The sequence below is a fragment of the Carlito syrichta genome, unplaced genomic scaffold (genome assembly GCF_000164805.1).
Source record: "Carlito syrichta isolate Samal-C Ts95f unplaced genomic scaffold, Tarsius_syrichta-2.0.1 Scaffold302529, whole genome shotgun sequence".
Lineage (NCBI taxonomy): Eukaryota > Metazoa > Chordata > Mammalia > Primates > Tarsiidae > Carlito > Carlito syrichta.
The window spans coordinates 432,499-456,377 of record NW_007246625.1 but is presented as its reverse complement, the minus strand read 5'-3'; the positions used below and the strand labels follow the sequence as shown (position 1 = coordinate 456,377).

Here is a 23,879-nt window from a genome sequence, read left to right as displayed (position 1 = left end):
GAGGTTATCTCTTCCTGGGCACCTTCCGATGACTCTTCACACAAGCCTCCATCATGTCCTTTCTGCGCCCTGCATCACCACACTCACCAAATGGCGTTGGAATTGTCTTTGTGTCACTCCTAGCAGGCGGTGAGCTCCCTACGGCCGTAGGCTCGTTGGTAATAATAGTCACACCACAGTTGCTCTCACTGAATGCCCACCACATGCCAGGTGCTGTTCAGGCACCTTACATGTGTTACCTCAACCACACGGGATAGGTGCTAACATTCAACACCCCTGCATCAGGCCTGGCAAAGGGAAGGGATTCATACATTTTTTTTCGGAATTGAACGAAACTCCAATTTATTCATATCCTCAAAACCTGGTGTCAAGAGTGTGGTTTCTTTGACAGAGTAGAGGCAGAATCTAAACTGAGGACAGCGTGGGCAATGTGGGTCTTTCAGAGAGTTCTGCTTCTCATGGCCAGCTCAAGTGCTCACCAGGAAAGAGGGAGGAACAAATGCTATTAAGACATGTCAGCTGGGGCTCTATATTGCACAAATCACTGCCAGAAGAAGGGGAACTCTGCTGGTCAGTGTCCAATGCCAATGATAGGAAAGATGCCGTGCCTCACCGAGTCTCCTTCCAGGCTTTCAGGGGCTTGTCACTCGGGCCCCCAACGGAGACAACATGGGCTCTGGAAGGAGCCGAGCCTGGCTTAGATCCTGACCTGCCCACATCCTAGAGTAAAATGAAGACAACTAGACCTCATAGGGTTATGGTAAAAATTAAACCCGATAGCAACTGGCCACAGTGACCCTCAATAAATGTGGCGTTGATAATGACAACAGGAGGAGGAGGAGAAGGCAGTGTGAAGCTACAAGCAATCCCCCCCACCTCCCCATGCCCTGCTTCGCCCTTTCTCTGGGCACACTGCAAGGGCTGCCTCTGGCACAGGGCGCTGTGACTTGAAGCCTGACGGTGGCATATCAGCTTGAGAACACACCGGGCCTGTGTCAAATTCCCACTAATGGATTCTCAGCATAAATTAAATGGAGTGAATACTTTCTAATGGCTGCTACAGAATTACATGACAGCTTCCAGGGGGAATCTACAAAAATAGCTGGAATCAGAGGGATGGCTATCCCGACGCCTGGAAGTTTCTCATTAATTTAATTTCTTCTTTCCTTCTGCTTGTGGATCTTCTTTGTAAGTGCTGACAGAAAAGAACTATAAACCACGGGTACCCCTGGCCTATTTAAATGAGCCTTAATAGGGAGCACCAACAGTGTTGCATAGCAAGTAGAATTTAATATTGTATTAAAGCCACCGCCATAAATAATAATACTTATTTATATTTACATGCATTTGTATAAGTTACAAAGGACATTTATACATGCTGTCTCGTTTGACCTACTATTTATTGAACACTTAAGTGCCTGGCATTTTAATGTATTGACTCACTTAATTTTCACGACAACCGATTGTTGTCTCTATTTTACAAGCGGAGTTTAACAAGCTGGAGGAATTCGTCTGGGATCACACAGCCTGAAAGTGGAGACCTGGGATTTGAACCTGGGCCTGTCAGACTCCAAGCCTTGTCCTTTCAGATCTTGTTACTAAGTTCTATTTTGGGGAGGAGACAGTTTTCTCATACCCTTGAAGGTTCTTTCCTGGTGAATGGAACATCATTCATATGACATTTCTGGCCTCTCTCTGCCCCCAGGAAGTAGAGGTACTGCTTTACCCTCAGGAAGTAGAATGAGTACCTTTTTTGACTGATGAGTTTGGAGAGAAACTGGGCAAATGGACTCAGCCCTTTCCTTTCCTTCCTCTTGAAACACATTCCTGCCGCTAACCAGGGCTAGCCCTGGCTCCCCACAAGCCTGCTGAGGAGAGCAGGGGGAGCTGCTACCTGCCTGAGTCACACTCTGGATTCAGCCTCAGCAAGCTCATTTTACAGACAAAGCTCAGAAAGAGACAGAGCTCTTTCCTAAAGAAAAGAGAGTTTAAATGTTAGAAGATATGTTATAAATAGCCCAATATATTATTATGCTATATGAATATAATTCCTTTAATTCAGCTTAGTATGCATAGCTTTGGAGTAAAAAAACGGAGAATGGAGTGATACCACCCAAAATGACTCAAATCTAAAGCAAATTAAAAGATAAAACACAACTTCAAATGAGCACATCATAACTCAAGAAGAGGCCATGCCCCCACCAATTCTGAGATCTTAATCTGGCATACTGTATAAAGTGATGTGAATGTCAATAGGAGTCCAGAATAGAAAATTAAATAAAGCATTTCCCGACTACCAAGAAGGAGCCAAAAACCAGTTTATGGAGGCCGCCCCCCACCTAAACACACACACACCCCACACACACACACACACACACACACACACACACACACACACACACCAACCAAAGAAAACCAACAAACCTTACATGGCCTATAATAAAGCTCACAAACTCAGCATGTTTATGGAGCCATCCATAATTTGGAAGCCATCCAGATATTTACCTGTTGACGGATTCTACCAAAATGGCCACCTAAATAACAAGCCTGAGACTTATTACTATCATTATCAATCTCTGAGTTACCTGAGTGTTAGGACAAAAAGGGTGCTTGACAGGCAAGCCCAAGCCTGTCAATGAGGAAATTGAGAAAGCCCAGATGACAAGGACTCAACACATCACCTGGAGCACAAAGTGGGGTCAAAGTGGGGTCTGGACTGGACCCTGGTCTCCTAATACTAGAATTCCTTCCCTTTCTTATAGTGCATGGCTCACAGGGATACTTGTCCACTCACTTCATTGATATCATGTATTCACGCTATTATGCTAGTACAGACCAAATCAACAGGCTTCAAGACCTAAGGAAGATTGCCCACAAACAAGCAACTCGTAGAACAGTAGTAAGATTCAAACCATGGCAGACACTGGGCCACATCTACAATAGTTAAGCATAGAGACAAACCCAATTCTATCCTCTAATTACAAGCACCAGCTCACCCAAGGTGCTAGTGATGAATTTGGGCAGAGGATACATTCAAAACCTTGTAATGTCACCCCTATGAAACACCCAGATTATAAGAGCACCAAAAAGTGGCCTACTGTATCCAGAAATATTTTTAGAAACACAATCCTTTTTCTCCTCTTCAAACTAATTAGTGTTCGTAACCAGGATCAAAGTGTTTCTTCTGAATGCAACGGAGAAACAAATCATTCTGGAGGGAAGCAAGAAGCTGGGTGGTGAGAGGCTGTCAAGAACACCTTAGTGCACGCACATACACTCCAGATGATAAACCCAACTTCCAATTAAGCCACCCTCAAAAGACAACTGGCAAAATTTGCAGAGTCTAAGGGTTTTTAATAGTTGAAATTTTAAAAAATTTTTTATCTTTCTTTTGAAAGGGAATAAATCACATGTACTTAAAGAATCGCAGCATTTTCGCACCATTGCAGTCTCTGGAGATGAACAAACCACAATCCTGGGAAGTGTGGGGACTTACCCAAGGTCAAGCTCAGGGTACAGCTGCGGTGACAGAGCACTCAGACCTGGATCACAGCTCCTGGTCACGTGGTCAGAGCTGCCTCTCCACATCAAAGAGAAGTTCATGAAAATCTGTGGAGCCCATTTTCAATTTGAGGCACAAATTGAACAAGTGTTTTGCATCAGGGATTATCTTAATTAAACTATTTATAAGAGCAATGTTAATTTACTTCAATCTCACTGAACTTCATTAAGCTGTCCATTATATATAAATTCCTATCTTAGAAAATAAAATACATGTAATTTACAGGGTAGAAAACTATGTATTTTAATATATGCCCATCTATAAGAATTGTAATGATGTTAATAATAGTAATAATAATGATTGTCATTTATTGAACTTCAATGGGCTCAACACTGTGATAGGGACTTTATATAACAGCAACAATAAGGACAATTATAAAATAACTACCACTTATTAAATGCTTACCACGCCTAGGCAGTATACTACATTGTTAAGTACTATAATTCATTTAATGATCACCATAATTTTGTTAAGTAGTTATTACTATTATTCACATTTATAGATAAAGAAACTGAGAAGTTAAATAACTGCCCCAGATTTTACAGCGAGCGAAAGAAAAAGTCAAGATTCAAACTCTGGCCCCTGGACCCTAGAACCCTTTGCCTGTCTACCATACAAGGCTACATCCCCGTTTATGAAAGTATTGTTTCAAGATCCATTTCCAGCAAGGACATTTCTAGTTCCAAGGACAGACTAAATGGTTCAAAGATGACTGCTTCCCTACAAATGTCATGGACTTCTCCATGGTTTGAAACAAAGTATCTCTGCTACCAAATTCCCTGAGGAAAAATACAGCTCATGGCATCCAGATAATCAGATAAATGAAATATGAAGTGATTCAGACTACAGTGAAATTTCAGAGTAAAATATAATTTGTCTATTGTTCCATCGTAAACTATTCATGAGGCAAGGAAGCATTTGCACATTCGATAACTAAATGGCTAAAATTTGCAACCTGATGTATTTACTGATCGTGAACGATGCATTCTTAGAAGGACCTAAGTTCAAACTAGCTGCCATGTTGAGCACAAGACCAAACAAATGAGACAGAAAGGCTGCTGCTGCCTAGAGAAAAAATTTTTCCCACCACTTGTTCTGCTACAGAGAAAGGTTGAGTTAAAATTGAGAATTCATCTAGGACTTTGTCTACAAAGCAACTGGAAGAGAATGAAAAGGGGGAAACAAGATCTGCAACATTTTCCCTCATTAGAAGAATTGTTTTAAAGGGTTTTGATCGTGCCCTAAAGGTTAGGTTTTACAATCATGTAATATTTCACTCGTCTTAAGAAACCTGCACAGAAAGGCAGGGAAAGGAAATATTAATAAAAATGTGAATTTCTGAAATGGCTCCATGTAGCTCCTTCAGTTCTGTGGTCATAGGCAATGTCTGTGACACCTATGAGTAGAGTTATATTAAACCAGGTGTCTTGTTCTCTGTTATTGGCAAACTGCCTCCAATAGTCTCCTTTGCCTGGGCAGCCTCCACCTCTGTGTGTGGGAGTGAGTCCTATTGACCACCCACTGAGATCACAGTGCCAAGCCCTAGGAGGAATTCAGGGCTGTTTCCCAGGGTCTTCAGGTGCTTTGGGACAGACACAAGGACGGGGCTGGTGGGCCAGTGGTGCTCAGTGTTGTACCTGGACAAGCAGCACTGGTGTCACGAGGAATCATGTTAGAAGTGCAAATGAGTCAGCACCTCTGGGGGTGGAGCTCAGCAATCTGGGCTTTAAAAAACCCTCCAGGATGTGCTGATGCCAAGCAAGTTAGGGAACCACCCATATGCAGCCTGGGTGGCCTCTCTCTTCTGTCCCTACTTAGCTTAGGCTCTAAGATATTGCATGAAGGGAATCTGCCCCATCCGGTCCCTCAGCCTGTGCTGACTGCAGCAGAGAGCAGTTAGCAGACTCCAAGGCCCAGTACAAGAGGGGCCTGGGAGAGGCCCGCTGACTTGCAGCGGAATCTGAGGCTCAACTGTACCATCCCTGCTGCCATGTTGGCCCAGCTGGCAGTTCTAATAGGGCCGCGGTTTTATCCTCCACTCCAGGCTGGATGACTGAGGCCTGGTCCTGGCCACTTTCTCCCTCACCCCCACCCCCAGGGGAGGGGCTTGTGCTCTCAGGTCTTCCTCCAACTGTCTACCCAATCTAGAATCAGGAGGTTCCTTCTCCACGGCCCAGGGATTCCTACAGAAACAGTCTATCCGTGGATTCCCTCCACTACCATGGAGGGAAGAGCCCCAGTCCGGAAGGAAACTAAGTCATCTCTGCCTACAGACATCATAATTTGAACCGCTGGCCCATCCTAACATCCTGTCCCTCCCCACCCTTCCCCCCTCCCCTTGCTTTCCTGGCTTTGTACCTTTCCTCTCAGACTGCCACTGAGGCCCCAGAATGGCTCATGGCTGAGCACATCCAAGGTAACTATAACTAAGCACCACCACTTAGGAATCTAGCAGAAAATATTACACTTAGACCCTGGCAACGGGTCCCCTGCCCTGGACTCTGCACTTGAGAGAGTCCTTCTCTAGATCAATGCTAGCAGTCCCTCTTTCCAAGGACAAGGAGTCCTCAAGGCCAAGGAGACATGCTCCCATAGAGCCTGTGCCCCATCTCCTCTGGACACCCATTCTGGGTACCCAGGACCCCAGATAATTCCCCTCCAAAATGACTGGAGTCCACCTCCCAAAGACAAATGGTGCTTCTGGGGCTTTCCCCCTAGACCTGAGGAATGGCCAAGGAAAGTCAGCTGGGTGTGGGGTTGGAGTGGACAGAGTTTGGTTGTGTGAACTGAAGTGCCTACCCCATGCCTTGCAGGGGTGGATGAGTCAGGAGGGGGAAGAGAAGGAGAAACTGGCAGGAGGGTGGGCTCTCCATTTGCGTTCTTGGGCCCCACAAATGTCAGGGGCAGGCCTACATGCAAATTGATGAAAATTAAGTCAGATAACACATACCATGCACCTATTAATAGTAGAATCTCAATAGATACTTGTGGGATGTATGCACATAGATATCTGGTTTGGCACCTTGTTTGATCCTCACAACCAAACTGCAATGTAGGCACCACTATGCCCATCATATAAATGAGGAAACCTGGACTCCGAAAGGTAAAGTGACTTACCCAAGATATGACCAAGAGCTAAACCCAGGTCTGCTTGATCCCAGAGCTGGTACTCCTTCTCTGCATATGGCTGTTTAGTTTTGTTTTTTTTCCAACTACATGGAACTCACTATTCCTTTGAGTCAACCCTTATCATTCCAGACAAAGTAAGTTGGTGTGTTTTTTTTTCTTTAATTGAGCTTAAATCTCTTTGCAAATTTTAGTCATGGTTCTTTGCCTTTTGGTGCCTTAAGAGACTCTCCCACATAACCACCTTCAAGCTAAGAATGGTAATGCTATCCTCCCAGCATCCAAGCAAAACAACCCTAAAACCTTCACCCTTGCCTCCTAGTGGAGGATTTCCAGTCCCCCTTCCTAACCACGCCTCTGAGAACAGATTGCAGTCACTCTTCCTCAGCATTTCACAGAGGCCACGGTGTGCAGAAATACAACCATTTCGAGGCCTCAGCTGGCAGATCTGGCGCATGGGATCTATGTTCCAACCTAAAACCTAAAGCTTAAGCAATGCCACATTGTCTGAGTCTTGGTTTCCTCACCTGTAAAATGGGGATAATGACTATTCCATCCTGCCTATTTTGCAAGGTTGGGTGACTATCATTTAAGATAATTGGTTTGAAATGACTCTGTAACTGCCAAGCTCTGTACAGGTGTGTGGGGTGATGATGACAGTAACAAAAATGAGCAAAAAAGGAGGAGGCTGGAGAGAAGCAGATGCTCCAGAGAACCCTCCCTTCCTGCCGCACTAGTTAGTGGCTCCATCACTCTTCCTGCCAGGCATGGGCACCACTTACACCTGAGGCCAAGCACTTCTTAAGGGCCCCAAGCCACCAGCACAACTCCAAAAGCCTTCACATGAATTAAGATAATATGGATGACACGCAAAAGGACAGAACGTTTCTGTGCCCAGTGACCAAGTTGGCAAGAAGCGCTGAGTTCTGTGTGCATGCTACTGTGCAACAGAGTTAAAGAATGTGCCAGAAAGAGAAAAAGCAACAGAGTCAGGATCTGAGTCCCGACCTCTTGTCCCAGGCTCACCTCACTTCACCACAGTCGCCACTGAAATCTCTTGAATAGACGATGTCTAGTCTGACCACGTGGGTTGGCCCTGTCTACTCTGGGGAACACTTATTCCCATAATAGGTCACACCTGCCCTATGCCCCCTTGAGTCCCTGGCCCACGTACCCAACTACCTACTATGTAGTATACCTGGAAGTCTCATGGCCCTTCATCATGCCCTCAGAAAGCCTCTCCTTTCCCAGGGCTTCCCACCTCTGTGACTGGTGCAAGCCTGAACCCGGTTCTTGGCTCTTCCTTGAGGCTCGTCTGTCACATCCAATTCATCACCAAGTCCTCTACATTCATCCTCCTAAATTCCTCTTGATACAAATGTCTCTCCATCCCTGCCACTGTCTCTTAACCTTTTGGCATCAGGGACTGGTTTTATGGAAAACCATTTTTCCCTGGATGGGGATGAGGGTGGGTGGAGGACAGGGAGTAAGAGGGGGAGGATCACCAAGCATTCGATTCTCATAAGGAGCATGCAACCAAGATCCCTCACTGTGCAGTTCACGGTTTGTGCTTCTATGAGAACCTAACAGGAGATGCTGACCTGACAAGAGGCAGAGCTCACCCACCACTCACTTCCTGCTGTGTAGGCCGGTTCCTAACAGGCCATGGACCAGTAGGTCCACGGCCTGAGGACTGGGGACCCCTGCTCTAACACACACAACCGTCATCTCCCAAAATTCTTAACTGGCCCACATCTGCCCTAGCCTCACTCCAATTTGGCTTTCAGGCTGCAGCTAAAGTGGCCCTTTTAAAATCCAAACCTCATTGTGTCACCCTGCTGTTTAAAACCTGTCCATTGGCCAGGCTCAGGGGCTCAGCCTGTAATCCCAGCACTTTGGGAGGCTGAGACCAGTGGATTGCCTGAGTCCCATGGGTTCAGGACTCGCCCGGGCAACTTGGTGAGACCTCGTCTCTACAATAAATAAAAAATTAGTCGGGCGTGGTAGCACGCACCTGTAGTTCCAGCTACTTGGAAGGCTGAGGCGAAAGGATTGCTGGGGCCCAGCAGATTGAGGCTGCAGTGGCTGGGAGCGTGCCACTGTGCTCCAGTCTGGGCGGCAGAGTGAGACTCCAACTCAACAAAAAATAAATACATAAATACATAAATAAATACATAAATAAATAAAAAACCTGTCCGTTGCTTTTAGGAGGAAAAGCAAAATGCTTGGCTTGGCCCGTTAATTAGGCCTGCAGCATCTGGCTCCATCTCTTGACACCTTCCCTGCTGACTTGCTATGATCCTGCTATGCTGAACTTCTTTGCTTTTCCTGCACACTCACCAAATACAGTATGCACAGAAGTGTGCATAAAACAGTCGTGTATGTTTAAAGAACAGTGCTAATCCCATGCAGCCACCACCTGTGTTAAGAACTAGAACACAACCAGGATCTCGGTCTCCACCTGTGCCCTTCTCAGATCACACCATCCTCTGCCCACCTCTGCCCAGAAGTAACCACCTTAAAATCTCTGGTCACTATGTCTCACTTTTCTTCATATTTTTGTGACTTAAGGTTACATCTCTGTAAAACAAAGTTCAGTTTTGCCTGTTTTAAGTTTTATTTCATTGGAGCCACAATGAAGGTATTTTTAATGACTTGCTTCTTTTGCTCTACATCAATATCAATGCAGAGTTACAGCGGTATGCATTTTCATTGACATAAAATATTCCAGTGATTGAATATTCATAATTAATGCATTCTTCTGTGGTGGATGTTAGGTTGTTTCCAGGTTGGAGCTTTTATGAACGACACAGCCATGAATGTTCTGGAGTTCTTTCAGGGCTTGGCTTCCTTCACGCCCTCCATCCTGCCCCACATCACTTCATGCCCAGGCCCAGCCCCTGTCAGTTTTGGTGTTCCTGCTGCATCCCACACATCACAGATGCTACAGGTATCACTGCCCCAGCCTCTAGCACAGAGTCCTCACCTGACAAGCACTCAATACTCGTTCATACATGCATGCACACAAGTATTCATTCATACGTTCATGCTTTCATTCATTCATGTGTAGCAGCTTCTCAGGACTGGCCTCCAGTGCTACAGAGGCATGGTACAATCTACAGGAGGAAAATGATTCTCTCTAGGAAAACAAACACATCCCCTCAGATAGCAAGGGCACACCTAGGAAAGTCAGTTCCATAGCTAGACATGGAACACAGCTGACTCTATGACAGGTGCACCCAGCAGCAGATGAGCCTGGGGTGGATCCTACCGCTCTGAACTGCTCAGATCCACCCTCTCACACACCCCTCCCATCAGCCTCTGTAATGAGGGTTGCAAAGGACTTTCATGTTGCTTAGCATGAAGGAGGGAATGGAAATTGCGTTAAAAGAGAAGGAAATAAAGCAGCTTGAGAATCTTGCTGACCTCCTGGCTTGACAGCCAAGGGCTTTCCAGTGATTACTAAATCTGGCTTCCGTTGTCTTCTTTCATCTCTGTTAACCCAGCAGATCATTAGAAGAAAATCAAGCCCATCCCATAGCCCTGCATGAACCTGGCATTGTGGCAGCCCTCTTCCCACTCACCACCTCTTCCGTCACACTTTATTTTTACTTTGAGAACAAAAAAAGGAAAGAAAATCTTCCAGGTTACATATAGTGTTCAATTAATTTGAATACATCCAGATTGGATATTTCCCATGATAAATATTCTCTTAGGAATAAGCAACATTATTCCTCTCTCCAAGTGAAGAACTTCTTATTGCTTTGCAGATTTAATCACATCCAACTGAAAACTCCTTTTGCTGGACGGTTGAAGAAACCAAGGTGCAGAGAGGAAGGTAACAGCTATAAATGGCACAGCCAGGATTCACCCCCAGGGTCTGACTCTGGGACCTACCGCCCCCCACTCTGCTCTCCTATCTAGGCATTGAAAATAAGAGTGGATCTTAATGCCTGCTGCCTCAGGTGTCTCTCTCTACCCAAACACAATGCTCTAATTGCATACAGGGCTTTAATCACAAGATGCTAGAAATCAACTAAGCATTCTCCAATAGGGAGGCAAACTGGTCTAGCGACTCATGAAAATAATACCTACAAATAGTAGTTGTTAATAAGACAGGGGCAACTGCTACCTCGTAAAATGGAGGAAAACAAAAGCAGTGTACAAAAACTATATAGATAGTATGATATATAGATAGTATACATAGATAGTATGGCTTCAACTATAAAACAACACAGAAGAAAATTTTTATTTTATAAATGTGCTTTATCCATTTATAAATTATCCAAATGTGGATTTGAAGGAGATTTTATAATACACACTTTTCAATGTTTTCCAATTTTTCTACAATAAGCATACATCACTTTTATAATAACAAGGAAAATGTTTTAATAAGAAACAGGCAGCAGAGACGCTGCATCTGTCTTCTCTACCTCAAGCCACCCTCTTGGAAGCACAATGATTACAAGTCCTGGGTTCCCATGGGTGCCTCCTCAGCTCCACCTAGCCCCTGCATCCGCTTCTTGCCTCTATCCTTCCTCCCCAAGCCTACTTACATTTTCCAAGCAAATGTAATCCCCACCTCCCTCCAGAAGCCTGACTTAACCACTCCTGGCCAGCTATTAGGCTGAATCATATGAAATTGCTATTCTTGTATTCCAGAAATGATTTCTTATTGGTGACTTCTTATGGGTCAACCTATTCCTTGGTTCACCTGTCTTCTCAAATTTCAGTCTGTTCCCTAAACTGGAACACACAACTGCACAGGAATATTTTTTTGTCTGGTAATGCCCTCTCTTGTTGTGTGTGTAGATCCTACTGTAAGTTGCTGTTCTCTGCAACACTGACACATTTTATTCGTTCTGGTTTTGAACATTACTGAAAATGAGGTGGCCGCCTTGCTGGCCACAGAGCTTCCTTACTCATAAGCACCTGTTCATGTTCTGAACTTGGTCCTAAAGATAGAGACAGGAGTTCACGCCCCAAAGTTTACAGTGAGAGAAGGGTCCTTGAATAGGCACGAGCCAATCCAGGGAACACTAACACCGTACGGGCACCCATCTCCTCAGTGTGCTGAATACTTTCACGTTCAATCTCTCTCAAGCCAAGAGCTAGGCAGACCTGGTTTTAAATCTCAATCTGTCATTGGCGGGACTGGGCATGTCACTCAAACTCTCCAAGCCTCAGAATCCTCATCTGTTAAACAGAAGTAGTCAGAGCCCCTACTGCAGATGGCTGTCGTGAGGACTGAATGGGAAAACATGTAACATTTACACCATGTGTACACAGCGAGCACTCAAGAAACACTCCCTTGTGAAACAGGCAGAGCAGCAACTAGTATTCCCTTTCACTTCTGATGAGGAAACTGAACTCCAGAAAGTCTAACGGCTTTTCTGAGGTCAAGTGGAGCTAATACCAAAACCCTGGTCTCTCCAGCTCAGACCACGCTGTGTCCTTCCAAAAACCTAACAATTGCTGATTTTAAAAGTACACGAAGCTTGGGCATGGTGGCCCACATCTGTAACCCCAGCACTTTGGGACGCCAAGGTGGGAGGATTGCCTGAGCCCAGGAGTTTGAGACCAGCCTGGGCAACACAGTGAGACTTCCTCTCTACAAAAAATAAAAAAAAAATTAGTGAGGCATGGCAGCACCTGCAGTTCCAACTACTCAGGTCACTGAGGTAGAAGGATCACCTGACCCAGCCAGGGCAACATAGCAAGATCTCATCTCTATCAATCAATCAATCAATAAATAAAAGTACACAGACATTTAAGGCTACTGGTGCAACTCGTCAGGAAATTTCCCAAAACATTTGCTATTCTGTCACTACCTGGACTAACTCTGGAAGGGCCCACGAAGAATTCAGCACTGCCATTTCCTCCTTCATGATGACTGACTGGCCATATGCTTGTCTAGTTTTCCATCTGCTTCTCGCACAGGAGAGAGGGAGAGCGTGCCTACCTGCTGGTGGAGGGGCTTGTCTCCTATCTAATGGCCCTCTGAAATGACACTCTCACATCAGCTCCAGAAATGCCAAGCTTCCCCATAAGTCTTGGAAATGGTTCCCTCTCAACAGACTGCTCACAAATAAAGCTTTTCTTGGCTACTTCTGACTTAATGCCTAAACATTTTCAAATGGAAGAGAGTTGTCTCATTTTATTTCTTGCACATAAAGTAATGCACTTACCATTAGTCATCTCTTGTCTGTTCTTACTTGAAAATGCATTAACACTTTTCTAGCTTGCTGTCATCTGAAACAGACTTTTCAATGTACAGAGAGTACAGTGTATCTTTTTTTTAATATCAATATTTTTTATTTTGATATTGTGGGGTACAGTTAAGGGTTAGGTATCCAAATATGCTTCGTTCAGGCACCCTTGTTGATAAGGGGTGTCTCCCCGCACTGTGTATCTTAAAACTGCAACGTCCCAACTTTGAACAAGCTGTTGCAGCTTATCGGAGCCTCCAATAATAGGACAGTATGGTTCTTAACTTTTTGAAAGTATCATGAAACTTCTGGCCTTTGTTCCACAAAAAATACACATATACACAAAATCTTGTGTCATTTCTGGGCTCACAGATACTCTTAAAGATGCCAGGCATTACAGATTAAAAATAAGTTCCAGTTTTTTTAGTTTGACATTCAAGACCATTCTTCTCCGGTCTTTAGTTTCCCATCTAGCGCCTCTTCCTGTCTCTTAATCCACTTCGTGCACCTGTCTCTCCAGACTACTTGAAATCTTCAAGGATCCCCCCACAGAGCCTGTGTCTTTGTTTCCTCCACTGGGGTCCTCCTTCCTCTCATTTTTGTGTTTTGAACCCTACTCACCCTTTAAACCTTAGCCAAGTGCCAAGTCTGTGACAGTATAATACTGAGTGATCTTTCACAGAAACAAAGAACTGAGTATCACATGTTCTCACTCATAAGTGGACCTAGAACAACTATTGTAATACCATAAAGATTCTTCCCATCAGGAAAAAACCTTTCCCTACACTTTCCTCCCTTGGCAATTTGCCTTTATGTCTGCGGTACTTAGCACTTTCCACTTTATAGAAATGCATATGTAGGTCTTCCCTGGGCACACAATAAGTGCCTGATAAACAATTAAATGATAGCCTATTTAATTCACGCATGGTATAAATGAAATGCAGATGAATATATTCATTTCTCTATGACCCAGACTCCTTATTTATGTAAAGCCTTCAAAGGCACTTGGGTCAGTATGTGCTGATCTGTAGGCTCTGGCCCCAAAGGAACCCTTAGAAATCAACTGAACCACAGAATTTCAACCCAAGATCAGCTGCACATAGATGTACTGCTCATTAGGATAGCAGATGATTCTTCTGGAAGAGTCTGTTCTCCAGTCAAAAAGATCATGTTCTATATTTATGATGCTATGCTTAGTTGAGATAGTTAGGAACCCCTCTTCCCTATTGTTGAGATTTTAGTAAGCTGTATCGTCAATTAAAGGGGCAAGAGTCTGGGTTTAGAAGACTTCTGATTAGTGTGTTTTCTTTATTCTTCTCCAGGAGTAGACAAAGCCACATTTCTTGGTCATACTACAAGCCCCGGCTGTGAAACTAAGTCACTGGGAGATTCCCTGTTCTCCATTCTCTTAGAATGTTTCACCTTTATCATAGATTCTACATGGAATCTCCCTAATTTGGGGATTCATCTATTGGTTCTAAGCATGGCACAGGATCCAAGAGACATGCTTGGAGTTAAGGTGAGAAGTGAAGCCTGAACTCACAATAAAACTCTTAGCAGACAAACATTTCTGCTTTTGCACTATGCTCCAGCAGGCTGGTTCATTCCTCTCTTTATAATAAAACTGGTTGTTATGACAGTAGGAGCTAGATGGACCAGGGAAAGGATTGTGAAATGTCACTATGGGAAAAGGGGTTTCTGGGCCTTGTGTAAGTCATGTTCCAGATACATGCCTTTGAGTAAGAGGCAAGCAGTTTATAACCCAGCTCTCAGGCCCTGTGTGACATCATGATACCAAGAAAATCCCCTCAGAATTTCCCCAAGCCGGTCTCTGTCTTCATTTATATGACTCCGAGGCCCTAAAGGGTTATGGTTCCTAAGAAAGGAGTCCAGTTACCAGAGATATCTATGTTCAGGAAGAGGAACACAATGCTAATAAAATGGCCCTCCCAGGAGTAAGTCAACCTTCCCAAAATTAATCAACTGATGGAAGAATCACTTTGTTTTAAAAATAACCAGGGAATGCAATGTACTCACTACTGCTTCTGATAGAAGTTTTTTCAAAAAGCAAGACCTAAGCTGCCCGAATATCATGAGTAGAGGGGACATTTTCTGCTGATTTTCATTATTTTTTCCTTACCTTGGAAGCTAAGCCTTGAATGTGAAGTGGAAACTGGAGACCAATGCAGCCATGTGGCCAAGATGAGAGGAGGCTGGTGCAGATGCCAGGCCTGGGTCCAGGTTCTCCACTGCCTTCAACTAGCTTCATGACTTGGGGCAGGTTTCTTACCTCCCCCTAGATCATTTCCTCACACATGATTCAGGGGGGCAGAACCATCATGCACACAACTCACAGAGGCTGCCTTGGGAGCTGGTGAACTGTCACCATAAGCATGATTTAAAACAACGCCTGATTGACCACTTGATGACCCTCAGAGCTAGCATTTGTCTAATTCTCTCAGGGTTCATGAGGTTCTTTCATGTGTGTCATTGCATGTCGTGACCACGACAATCCAACTAAGGAGGTACCTCGATTTTCATTGCATAGACACCATCAGAGAACAAAGTGGTGTGGCCATGCTCATAGGGCAATAATTAGTAAATACTTCACCCCAGACCTGGCTCAGGCCAAGTGCAGTGTCTTGTCAGGACACATACTGCTGCTCTGTTAGGGTGCTTAGAAGGGAGATTCCTGTAGCAGGGAGCTGACCAGTATGATGATTTCTAAGATCTGTGCTTCCGTAAATAAAATGAGGAAGCTGGATTTAATCAGGGCTTCTACAAACTTCTTGTAGCAAAAAAGACCCTTTCCCTTCTAATGAAATCTAATATAGAACATCAAAATAAGAGACCATTGCAGCATCTCTCTTGTTGAAAAAGAGAAAGCAGTCACCCAAATGTCCATCAACTGACAAACGAATACTAACATGTGGTATATCCATGTAACAGAACATTATTTGGCTGTAAAGAAGAATGTAGTACTGACACATGCTACAAGGGTGAAATTCAAAAACATTAAACTAAGTGAAAGAAACCAATCACAAAAGACTGCTTATGGTGTAATTCTATTTATATGAAATATCCAGAATAGGTAAATTCATAGAGACAGAAAGCAGATTGGTGGTTGCCAGGGGCTGGAGGAAGGGAGCCATGGGGAATGATGGCTTAATGGCTTCCTTTTGGAATGGTAAAACATTTTGGATATAGCTAGTGGTGAAGGTTGCACAACATTGTGAATGTACTAAATGCCAATGAATTGTACACTTTTAAATGGCCCATTTTTCTAAAATGTGAATTTTATCTCCACATATACGATGTTTCCAGAACTCCATCCAATGAGCCTCCCACTTCCTGTGTCCCCACAGAGCCTCCACAGAACCCTAGTATGAAAATCAATGGAGCCACTAGAGATTACAAAATGCTACTGGAGCCAAAATAATTCTCATTTGATGAATGTTTTCCTTCTTCGGGAGCCAAAGGTAATTTCTCCAAACACACCAAATGAATATGGGCCAGTGACATCTTGCTCCCTGGAAATGGAATCTTCCATTGGTAATCAGGTCCAGTGTCAATTCTAGTCCATAGTAATCTAGGGGCTTCAGTTTTAGGATATGTTATCAGTTTTAAATTCAAAATTCTACCTTAAGTATACCAAGAAAGAGAAAAACAACTAAGCATTATTTTTTGTTTATTCGTTTCAAGTTCAGTAGATATTTTTCACTCTTGGGTGGTAAACTTAGCATTATTAATTGCCTAGCATGGATTAAAAGTTTCTCTCATTGTTTATTAAATACCATGATCCTAATTTTACATAAAAGGATTCTGAAGCTCCACACAGCTATGCAACATCCCCAAGGACTTACCACTGGTTGATGGCTGAGTCAGGATGTAAATCTCAGTCTCTTCAGCTCAAGAGAAGCACTTTTGACTATGCCAAAATTGTTATCAGCAGAGTTGAATACCCGCCCCCAACCTTAGACCACCTGAAGACTGCTTTCAGTCCCACCGAGAAACTGGTCCCAGGCTACAAGACCCAGAGGTGTACAGAGGTGCATGACACATGAACCCATTTCTCTTCTGAACTTTCCAGAGCAGTTTGGGGACTTGAGGGGTTCAGGGAGTCTATGCTTTTTCTTCCGTCTGTGTGGGGAGAGTGAAGGCCCACTTCAACAATCTTGCTGACAAACTGTCCTGAAGAAAGAACTAATGGTGGACTTTGGACCCTCCTTGGTTAAAGAGTTGAAGGGAAAGGCTAGAACATCACTTGTTTTAAAAAGTTAGAACAAATCCTATGCAAAATCTATAAACTCCAGCTTTTAAAGGTAACTTCTAGCCTGGAAGTTTATGTGGCATCATTTTATGCAGTCGGAGTGACATGATCTCAAACTTGGACATCCAAGATTCAACACTACACTGCATTTTTTGGTGGGCATAAATCTGGCGCTTTTTCAAGTTATTCTGAAACATTTCTACACAAAAGATTTGATAATAATTTTGGCCTTTTCCTCTGCAGGGTAAAGTTGTCGAAATGATAATTATAATCCCTTATGTATAAACACACTTGTTAGTTGACAAAGTACTTTCATGGATAATCATTGCTGGACTTAAAGAAAAAAGATGGAATTAAGAAAAAATATCAGTAAGTGGCACTTAGCTATTATCACATACCTTTACACTGTAGGTAGGAAAGGGTGAAAATAAAGTGTTTTTATGTTAGAATTAAAGTCAGTTTCTTGAAGTTCTAACTGTTCCTGGTTATCAATTTTAAAAAGTCAATGCTTTTTAAATTAAAAATGAGGTGCTGCTATTTATGTCTTGATAGGTTGTAAAATGCCTTTCACATCTTTCCCAATGGTCCTGTGCCCCACTGCTATTAAATTTTAGAACTGCAGCTCATATGGATTAAACAGGTGTAGGTAAAGAAAACCATCTAGAACAAGAAAAAGAAAACTAATTTTCGTTCAGTGCCATTTAGTGAAAATACAGTGGAATCCTTCCATGTCTTCATGCTTTGGTGGCCAAGGTCAAGTTGGCTCCGGCCACACAATGACTTTTGAATGTCTTGTTCCCACCAAAGGAATCAGAATGCTAATGTGTTAAGGTCATCTTCAAAAAACTACCTCCATGCCATGCTGCCATAGATGGCCACCCAAATCTCCCCACAATGTCAAAGATCTCTCAGGACCTAATCTCTGCAGTTGAGATCAACAGCTACTAGAGAATATATTTTTGAGGAATGAGTTTTATTCCAATAAATCTGACCAAATTCTAATTAATTCATTGCTTTTCCTTAGAGATGGCTAAAGAAAGCAGCTGCATTCATACATACCAGGGAACATGCTATTGGGCTGCCATCAAGTTTGGGCTGCTCAGAGGACACACTAACCCCTCTGAAGCATTGGCTGGTGGAAGACACACCTGGCAGGACCGGCCCATACAAACTGCAGGTGAGCATTCTCAGCCGAGTCTTGCCAACAATGGCAATCTGTGCCTCATGCCGTGAAGAACCCTCTTGAGAACTCAGCTGAGCAGGCCATCCAGCCTGACTCAGAATATGACAAATGCTCCTTCAGGGTAACATTTCCTACAAGGCAGAGGCCCTCAACCTTGGTCGCATAGCAGCATCACCTAGGTAACCTAGAAGCTTCCTGTGGCCAAGCCTCCATCCCAGGTCAATAAAAATCAGCAACTGTAGAAGTGGGAGCTCTAGCACTGTATTTTTGAAAGTTACCCAGATGGTTCTAATGTGCAGCAAAGGATGAGAAGCTCTATCAGAGGGTAATTCTAACAAAATTTGGGTTTCAACCCAGTCGGGGAGGAGCCTTAGTAGAGGAACCTGCAAAACATCCCTTACTTGGGGAAATCAGCATTTCTCTCAGTTTTGAACCATTGCTGACAAGTGCTTTACTTGCCTGGGTGCATTTGGGTCCATCTGATTTGTCAGGGGGTATGAGAGGTGCTATTTGACACATCTGTCTTTGATTTTTCTGACTAAAACACTGGCATAATAATCTTTACTCAACCCTCACTTTGCGAGAGCTTGGTGTCTGGTTAAAACAAAACAAACAACATAGCCAAGTGAAATATCATTCATTTCTGGAGAGATTCCATGGAGAGAAGGCGTGGCACATCCATCCATCAACATCCCAAAGTCATATCCCACTGGGTGGTTGGGGATGGAGAAGAATTGTACTGGTTGCAAATATGCTAGAACTGTCATTAAATTGGCTCTGCAAATTTTGAAACTAAAAGTTTACACTGCAAGAGTGTAAATATCAGGAAGAAAACAGACAGGAGGCAACTCTTACCACATCCAAGTTACCTGTGGCCCTCTTCTCCTGAATTTTATTTTATACTTCCAATGCTTGAGAACTTCAAAGAGAAGCACTATGTGAGCAATGGTGGGCAAATGGAGACCCCTACCACTGAGGGAGACTGGGTTCTTAAAGAGGCTTTTTAGATTGGATAATGGTCAGAAATTCATCCAGTGAACACTGTTTGTCAAATTACTCTTGATTTTGAGTCATTTGTTGCTTGGGGACTAATATTTATAAAATGACAATATGAATTATTATATTGTTTAATATGTAAATCTCACTCACAGTGTTAACAGGCTCCAAGAACTTAACTGACTTGCTTAGGACATGACACAGAGTTAGGAAGCAGAGTTAACAGAAACAAGTGACATGAAAAGTACTTACGGGTTCTCTCTTTTCTTCTTAAGTGGGTCCATGAGGCGCAGAGTGTCTCTGATCACTGCCACTTTCACTTCTTCATCAACGAGGCTGGGGACATTTTCAAACACCCCTGGAGAAAGCTTCAATGGGTAAGAATTCTGTGTCACAGTGGAGATCGTGATTCCGTGCTGAGTAGCTATCAGCATCCAATCTTCCAACTAACTCAAGGGGTTGTACTATTAAATTATGCTTAAATTATGATACTTTATAGAAGAGATTTTTAAAAGAATATCATCTTTGGGAGGCCAAGGCAAGTGGATTGCCTGAGCCTGCAGGTTCGAGACCAGCCCAGGCAACTTGGTGAGACCTCATCTCTACAATAAATAAAAAATTAGCCAGGCATGGTAGCATGTGCCTATAGTTCTGGCAACTTGAAAGGCTAAGGTCGAAGGGTTACTGGAGACCAGCCAGTCAACACTGGGATGGCCATGAGTGTGCCACTGTACTCCAGCCTGGGCAATGGAGTGAGACTCCAACTCAAAAAAAAAAAAAAAAAAAAGGAAGAAAGAATATTTTTATACTACCTTAAAAATGCCAATTTCCACTTATAAATTAACAAAACACATGAAGAGGAAAAATAACACTATTTTTTAATTATCAAAATTATACATGCTCACTGAAGAAAATTAAATATAGAAAGGGGTTAAGGAATTAACAATTCTAAGAATCCTAACAATTCCCCCCAACTCAATATTAATATTTGCTATTCTAGTTTTGTAAATGCATTTTTGGATAGGGGAAGAGGAAAAAATATAACCACTGCTAAATGTACTGTTTATCTTAGTGATTCAAGCATGTCGACATGACTAAATCATATTCATAGAATTTCAATTAGTTCATCTTCTGAGGCTAACTAATTAGTTCACGTCAAAACTGATAGAAAGGCTCCATTGCTTCTAAGTTTCCAGACCTTAAAAATTGGCAGAATGGCATGCTGGGAAATTACCATAGATCGGCTAGGTCTTATATTAATAGACTATGTTCAGAGCTCAACCACACTAAAAGTATTTGACTTGAACAGGAGTTTGATGTGAAAATGTGAGAATGTTGACTCTTGTTTAGTTATGTGAATAATCCAAGAGGAGGAACATTCTGGTGTATGGCAGTATAGTCAATGAGATGTTCAAAATACTTACTTCGTGCTCATGTTCGATTCTCATACTGGGATTTGCATTTACTTCAAGTAGTATAGGCTTCAGATTTTTCATTAGAAGAATGTCAAAGCCTAAAATCTGTGCAGAATAAACATAATTCAGAATTACTCTTTCTAACCACAGTTACTTTTCAGGAATTGAGTATGGTATTAGGATCATTATGGTGAAATAGATTCAAACTCAGTCCCCATCCTTGACTTTGACCCTGGCTTCTTTTATCCATAGCCCCTCTTCCTCTGGGTGTACTTGTCAAACCAAATGGACAGCAGAAAATTTGATAGGAACCTTGATAATGAGGATGAGTTCCCATAGTGCATTTCAGCACTATCTATGTGGTCTGAAGTGCTGTGAGATGATGACCTCTTTCTTCCTTAAGAAGTTTTTTTATTTTATTTTTTATTTTTTATATATTTTTTTGAGTTAGAGTCTCACTCGGTCGCCCAGACTGGAGTGCAGTGGCTGGGAGTGGCCACTGCAGCCTCGCCTGCTTGGCTCCGGCGATCCTTCTGCCTCAGCCTTCCGAGTAGCCAGAATTACAGACATGCGCTACCACGCCTGGCTGACTTTTTGATTTATTGTAGAGATGAGGTCTCGCTGCCCAGACGGGTCTTGAACCCATGGGCTCGGGCAATCTACTCACCTCAGCTTCCCAAAGGTGCGGAATTACAGGCTAAGCCACCGAGCCTGGCTAAGAAGTTTTTTATTATGCTGAGAATGAGTAGTAGTCCATCAATTTTCCCCACTGCCTTTTCTCTTGCCGTTCTTTACTAAGTTGTTTCTTAGCTAGATCTCTGAAATCCTAAGGCAGCTCTGCTTTTTTGCTATTATTTTTTATTTTTTATTTTTTGGAGCCTGTTCCCCAGGCTGGATTGCAATGGCACTATCACAGTTCACCACAGCCTCTACCTCTTGGACTCAGGAGATCCTTTCACCTCAGCCTCATGACTAGCTGAGACTACAGGCATAGGCCACCATATTCGGGTTATTTTTTTTTTAATTTTCTATAGAGACGAGGTCTCACTGTGTTGCCCAGGCTGGTCTTGAATTCTTGTCCTCAGCAATCCTCCTGCTTCAGTCTTACAAAGTGTTGGGATAAGAGGCATGACCACTGCACCTGGCCAACGTTGCTCTTTTTAATCTGGGGTATGCATCAGTGTCACAAAAGGACCCCTTTTAAAACCACCGCATCCCCCAACCCACTCCTACTGACTGAGTCATAAGCTCCCAGAGTGGAACTCAGAAAAAGTGTATTTTGAAAAAACATAACAAATCCCCCAGTGATTCTGATATTCTGATATATAGGCACCTAGTAGGCATCAATTACTATATGATGCACCGAGGATTCTTAGACTCATTTAACTTGAATGGCGGTGTATTTGAAGGAGGGAATATGCTCTCCATTTTGCAGAAGCAGAAACTAAATCTCAGAAAGGCCAGTGGATATCCTGAGACTGCCTAGCTGGTAAGCAGCAGAGCTGGATTTCACACCCAAGCAGGACTGACTACATAGTTTGTGTGACCCAATACGAGATGAAAATGTGGATTCTTTGTTCCAAAAGCATTAACAGTTTCATGATGGTGACAATGGAGCATTAAACCAAGCTCAGAGCCCTTCTCAGCACAGGGCCCTATGCAACTGCCCTGCATCCTATGTCCAGTACCATTTGTTGGATGCCTGCCTGTTCATAAATCCAGCATGCTGCCTTAGGTAAAGCTTTACCCTCTGGTTTCCTTCAATTTCTTAGATGCCCTGCAATAGGGGCAAGGCACCCTTAGGTATCTTGTTCTCTCTGCCTGAAATAACCTTTTACCTGGATAACTTTTCCCACTCCTTGAGACTGCTGCTCCTAATAAGATTTAGATTCAGACTACAAGGATGTCAGATTTGCAGGAGGGCTCCTGTTATCTCCATGGAAGTGATAATTTAGAAAGTTTCTAACATAGATATACTCTGCAGAACCCCACAGTCTGAAAAATATAATGTGGAGGCCAGGTGCAGTGGCTCACACCTGTAATCTCAGGACGTTGGGAAGCTGAGGCAGAGGATCTCTTGGACTCAGGAGTTCAAGACCAGCCTGGACAACATAGTGAGATCTCATCTCTGTCCGCCCAAAAAAGTGGAGAACAAAAGAGGAAAAGTGAAAAATATATGGTTGTAGATCCCTCTCCTCTGTGGTCTTAAGAAAAGAAGATGAGGGAAATTCATTTCCTTGTCTATATAGGATATACATTAGTTAAGTGATAATTACTAATCTGTAGCTTTATCCTTATTAATGCAATCAGAGCCCGAAAGACCATTTTTGGGGGATGATTTGAAGTGAAGTTATTTTTAAATGAAGGGCAGTAAGGATGAGAAGTTGGGAAAAGTCATCCTGACTGTATTTTTCTTTCCTTGGTCATGAAAAGAAAGGAATGAAAATTTGGTAGAAAATGTTACATGTATTATAGATCTGCTTAATAATATATGACAAGGGGATGTGAGTGATGAGTCCTTTTAGAGATGGTGACATCATCAGTCTCACTTCAGACCTGGTCTGAGACAAGTGATGTTGATGAGACCACAGAGAATGGCAGCTGCAGTGACAACGTTTATCCTCCTTAGTCATCAGCTCTCACTTTTTGCTATGTCTTAGAAATTGAACTACTTTCTCAGCCTCGTGGACTCTTCTCTGTTCCATGCCCAGTGGTGTCATGATTGTAAAGCTATAGGAATGCTGGGAGCTGGAACAGGAGTGGCTAAGCCTCATCAACCATAATGGCCTACAACCACCAGTGGCATATTTTCTGGAACCTAAATGTGGGTGCATGTTTTTGAATACATTGGGTCTTGTACATGAAAGCTTTGGGGTCAAAGAGATTCCAGATGTCTCTTGCACTTGCTAGAGAACTCCAGGCAAGGTGTTTAGCCTTTCTGTGCCTCAAGAACCTCATCTGGAAAATGAAAAGAATGGCAGTGGAAAGCAGTACATAGGACTATGATTATTGTATAGAAGATATTCTCAGTAAGCGCTAGCTCCCTTTCCAGTGTCCTACCAATTCCACCAAAAAGAAACGGCATGAGGGTGCGTTATAGTCACAAGAAGCTAATTTC

General features: G+C 43.1%; 1 protein-coding gene across 1 annotated transcript in view; it reads right to left on the bottom strand.

Annotated features, from left to right (window-relative positions):
- Positions 1-23,879, bottom strand: part of TTLL11 (tubulin tyrosine ligase like 11) — a 269,699-nt gene that overhangs the window by 115,056 nt on the left and 130,764 nt on the right. Inside the window, exons 8-9 of the mRNA XM_021711721.1 lie at positions 20,771-20,866; positions 19,599-19,714 (exon numbers count right to left, since the gene is read on the bottom strand). Of these exons, the coding sequence (XP_021567396.1) occupies positions 19,599-19,714; positions 20,771-20,866 (212 nt within the window). The remainder of the gene's footprint in view (positions 1-19,598; positions 19,715-20,770; positions 20,867-23,879) is intronic.